General features: G+C 41.9%; 1 protein-coding gene across 1 annotated transcript in view; it reads left to right on the top strand.

The window, feature by feature from the left end:
- The first annotated feature begins 1,696 nt into the window (after positions 1-1,696).
- LOC102847134 (zinc finger protein 615-like) overlaps positions 1,697-5,057 on the top strand; it is a 23,065-nt gene continuing 19,704 nt past the window's right edge. Inside the window, exon 1 of the mRNA XM_006897390.1 lies at positions 1,697-2,050. Coding sequence (XP_006897452.1) covers positions 1,697-2,050 — 354 coding nt within the window. The remainder of the gene's footprint in view (positions 2,051-5,057) is intronic.

The following is a 5,057-nucleotide window of genomic DNA, read 5'->3' as shown; positions in this document are numbered from 1 at the left end:
GCTGCAGTCCTTGACACTCTGCAGCAGGTGCTTCAGGTCCTCTTCAGTTTCAGCAAGCAGGGTTGTGTCATCCGCATAACGCAGATTGTTGATAAATCAATAGATAAATAAATTAAAATTGCATATATATAGATATATATATGATTTGACGGCACTTAAGAACAACATATATGTATCTCCCCATAGCGGAATGCACCAAGGGCACATACATGCTGTGGGAAATGAGTCCTTTCATATGGTCTTTTTTTTAAAAAGTTGCACAATTATTTTATTATTAATTTTAATGAAAGTTTACTTTGCATTTCCATTCATTCATTGTTGCACTTTTCTCCCTGCCCAACCTCCCCCCAGGTTGCTCTTCTCTTTGAAAAGTAATAAAAAAATTCTTTCATTATTATACAATCCCTCCCCCTACGTCCACTCCACTATGCAGCCTAGGTTTTGAAAAGTAAAAGAAAAGTTCTTTCATTGTTATACAATCCTTCCGCGCTAGTCCACTCCGCTATTCAGCCTTCGTTTTGAAAAGTAAAAGAAAAATTCTTTCACAGTTATACAATCCCTCTCCCCACGTCCACTCCCTATGCAGCCTTCGTTTTGAAAAGTAAAATTCTTTCATTGTTATACAATCCCTCCTCCCAAGTCCATTCCAGTATGCAGCCTTCCTTTTGAAAAGTAAAAGAAAAATTCTTTTCATTGTTAAACAATCCCTCCTCCCAAGACCCTGCACTATGCAGCCTTTTTTTGAAAGGAAAAGAAAAATTCTTTTCCTTGTTATACAATCCCTCCCCCAAGTCCACTCCACTGTGCAGCCTTCGTTCTGGACTCCTGTCATGACAATAATACCTAATTATGTCTCCCTTTTGAACACTTGTCTCCCTCATGTATTTCAATGCAGTATACATAATTTATCCCATCTTTCTCACTTTTATATAGTCTTTTACTTTGCTCCTTTAGAACAGCTTGAGAGGTTTCTTATATTTTTTATTTTCCCTAAACCTTATTGTTCTCTACCTCAGAGGGTTTGACTGTCCGAGTTGATTAACATTTCCAGGGCAAGCAATAAACAGCTTGGTATTTGCACATTTTTCTCGGGTCCTGGGCTGCTCCTAGCCGCCTTGTGATTGGTCAGCAAACACAAGCAAATGCAATTTCCAGCGACTATGCAAATGAGGGGATTCCAGCCTTGTGTGAAAATTTGCTAGAAAGGAACTTAATCTGAGCCATCATTTTCTTGCCAAAACTCCAGTCACTGAATAATCTACTTTTAAAATTTATTTTTCTTTTTTGTAAGGTCTAGGAAACAAGGAATCAGTTTTCAGGGGCGTCTTGCCTTCCAAGGTGTCCCTGCTAGTTAAAAAAAAAAAACCAACAAAAAGATCTTTTACTCTATTGATTAATTAGTTATTAATGGCTGATATGGCCTGGCCTGGTCGATGACATGATTTTTCACAGATAAATATAATGAAAAGTTTAAATATAAGTAAATACATTAAATATAAATTATCTGTGCAAAAAGAAGTGTTCCCTTTGTCCTGATTAAGTAGGGTGGTTTTTTTTTTTTAATTTTATTATATTTTGTGTGTGTACCATCCAGTCGCATCTGACTGGTACAGGAGGAGATTGCCTCTCCTTCAAAGTGTTTGTTTTTTATTTCATCCTGATAGTGAGTTTCTCGTCCCTAAGTCCGTACGGCAGTATGGCCGCCTCCAGTGCCGCTGGCTGGTTTGGGCGCAGCCATCACACTGTACGGCGACGTCGAGCACGCCCCGCCCCTTCCCGCTCTCGCCTTGTTCGCGCGCTAACAAAAGTTGAGAGCCTTGCCGGCCGCCGTAGGCGGACAGAGTCGCCGGGCCAGCCTTTGATGCTGCAGGAGGAGATTACGGAAGTAAATACAATTTTCATGACTGCGGGCCATTCAGAACAAAGGCCGGTCAGTGCGGGGTTTTGTCCTTGGAGCGGGGCGTGCGGGGGGGACGCGAGGACGCGGAGCCGGGAGGAACGCGGGGGTCCCCAGGGGCGCGCGGTGATGGAGGCGGCCGGAGGGATGCAGGTGGGAGTCGGAGGCGGGTGAGCGCCTTTGCAGAGAGCCAATCGGTGCATCCTCCCTGTCGGGGCCGCGATCTTTGCACATCCCTCTGTTTTGTAAAGGGGGTAAAGGTGATATTTGCAATGCATGCGGTCTCCGTTTCTGGTTTGAGACTTGATCCGCTGCTTCTTGGGTGCCTTGCAAGCTCGGACCTTTAACGATCCTTGCAAACCCCCCCCTCCCCCCGCCGCATCGCTATTATGCATGAGCCCTTTCTTTGTTACAATCACTGAGTCATTGCATCTTCTCGAAATCTTTGCTCTCTTTGTCTGACCCTCCGCGTTTTCCAGCATACTGTCTTTTTTTTAACCCTCTCCTGACAACATGCCCAGAATATGAGACAAAGTTTCACCATCCCTAACCTCAAAGAGCACTCTGCATGCACTTTCTCTAGGACAGACTTGTTTGTTCTTTTGGCAGTCCATAGCATAAGTCAGTGTGAACTTCGCCAACACCACACTTTAAAGGCATCGATTATTCTGTTTTATTCTCATGGATCGGCCAACTTCTAGGTGTACAGGAACCAATTGAAAACACCGTGGCTTGACAGATGCACCTTAGTCTTTAAACGGAAATCTTTGCTCTTTATTTATCACTTTAAAGAAGTCCTTGGTACCACTGTTGTAGAACGGGATTGACATCAGGGTTCGGGTGAGACTGAGAAAGACTTGATAAATTATGTATAACTGCATTGAAACAGATGAAGGAGCGAACTGTTTAAAAGCGATATATGAGAGGGTATTATGGTCATGACAAGAGTCCAGAATGAAGGCTGCATAGTGGAGTGGACTGGGGCGGGGGATGGGGGATTGTATACCAATGAAAGAATTTTTCTTTTACTTTTCAAAGAGAAGAGAGCGAACTGGGGCGGGGGAAAGGGGAGTGTGGGCAGGGAGAAGAATGCAACAATGTATGAATGGAAATCCAAAGTCTCTGTAAACGTTTATTAAAATTAATTTTAAAAAAACTTTTAAAAAATTTTTTAAAAAAAGAAGTCCTTGATAGCAGATTTCCTCAATGCAACATGTCTTTTGATTTTTTTTGGCTGCTACTACAATGGGTATTAATTGTGGATCTAAATAAAATGAAGGCACCGACAGCTTCTATATTAATCCCTCGATCATGGTGATTGTTGCCTCTTGGTCCAGGGATGAGGATTTTTGTTTTCTTGATGTTAGGAAGTAGCCCATAGGCTGTGATGCTTCAAGCCTTCACTGTCTGCAAGCTAGGTTGTTCACAAGTGTTCCTCCAGGCCTAATGCCACATTCATTTTCGTGTAATCTAGCTCCTCTTATTTGCTCAGCAAACAGATTTATAAATTGAACGCGTTTGGAGAAAGGGTACAGCCTTGACATACATCTTTCCTGATTTTAGGCTATGCAGTGTTCCCTTGTTCTGTTCAGATAACGGATTGTTCTTCCTGCATATAGGTTTCAAATGAACACATTTTAAATATTCTGGGATTCCCATTCTTTTCAGTGGAAGCCATAACTTGCTGCCACCCACACAATGGCTTTGTCCAGTCCATAAAACGCAAATAGACTTCTTTCTGGTATTTTCTTTTAGTCGAGATCCATCTGATGTCAACAGTGACATCTCTTGTTTCCCAGCCTCTGCTGATTCCACCTTGAATTTCCAGCGATTCCCATCAGTGTACTCTTTTTGCTGTTTTTCACATAGTGTTCAGCAAGATTTTCATTGTGTGCGATATTAATTATGTTGTTTGAGAATTCCTGTGCTCTGTTTGATCTCCTTTTTTTTTTTAAATAATAACAAATACAGATCTTTTCCAATTAGTTAGCCAGGAAACTGTCTCCAAATTTCTTGGCATAGGCTGGTGAGGAAGTCCAGGGCTGCATCTGTGTGTTTAAAAGTATTAGTAGGTACCCCATAATTTTTTTTTTGTATGCTGTTTTTTTTTTGCCAGCCTGAATGTTTTTCTTCCTTACCTTTACTTTTTGATCCCTTGCTACTTTCTGAAGTGATTCATTATTGACCAATTTTTATTTTGTGTGTGTGCACACCTCGGTGTCTTCCTCACCTTCCTGCCTTGTGTAATATTTTGTTCATAGCATCCTTCAGGATTGCAACTTGAAGTTTGAATTTGTTCTTCAGTTTTTTGTCAATTTGAGAAATGCTGAGCATATTCTTCCCGTTTGGTTTCCTGACATCAGCTCTTTGCACATTTATTTCATTATGATGCCTTGCTCTGCCTTCTTGTGCTGCCCTTTGAAATCTTCTGTTCAGGTCTCCTCCGTCAGCCTGTCTTCCCTTTGTTTTGGCTTCTTTTTATTTTTTAAAATTTATTTTATTTCATTATTTTTTGTGTGTACCGTCAAATCAGATCTGACTGGTACAGGAAGAGATTGTTCCTCCTTCTCCAGCAGAGTATCCGGTTTGTTTTGGCTTCTTAACATTCCAGTGCAAGTTTCAGTGTCTCTTCTGACATCCATTTCAGTCTTTTCTTCCTTTGCTGTCATTGTAGTGACTTTTTGCTTTCTTTGTGGATGATTTGATACGGAGCTTGGTAAAAGCTGGAGCTGGCGATTGGACATCATAGGAGGTTTGCAATCCGTGCTTTGAGTTAATAAGGACATGGGGTGGTCAGTGTCAGGTTATAGGATTTATAGAAGGATGGAGCTTTGCAAGCCGGGTCCCCAGGAACCTTGACTGCCGTAAAGAAGGCAGCTTTCGATAATTGTATCTTTTCCCCCTTTCATTTAGAACTTGTGTCACTGCTGTCTGGGGTATTCATCCACCACGGCCATTGGCCTAGGCTATTTCAGGCTGCAAAAGTAGAGGTGACTCCCTAGTGGCAAGGAGCTGCAACTACAATCGCAGAGGAGCACGGTTCAAATCCACCGGATGCTCTGCCGGGGAAGGAGGGACAACCTCCTCCTGTACCAGTCAGATCTGATTTGACGGTACACTCACACAAAAATAATAAAATAAAAATTAAAAAAAAATTTAA

Source organism: Elephantulus edwardii, unplaced genomic scaffold, assembly GCF_000299155.1.
Source record: "Elephantulus edwardii isolate Elephantulus edwardi_28Jun2011 unplaced genomic scaffold, EleEdw1.0 scaffold00208, whole genome shotgun sequence".
Lineage (NCBI taxonomy): Eukaryota > Metazoa > Chordata > Mammalia > Macroscelidea > Macroscelididae > Elephantulus > Elephantulus edwardii.
Note: the sequence above shows the minus strand (reverse complement) of the source record. Positions and strands in the feature narration are given on the sequence as shown.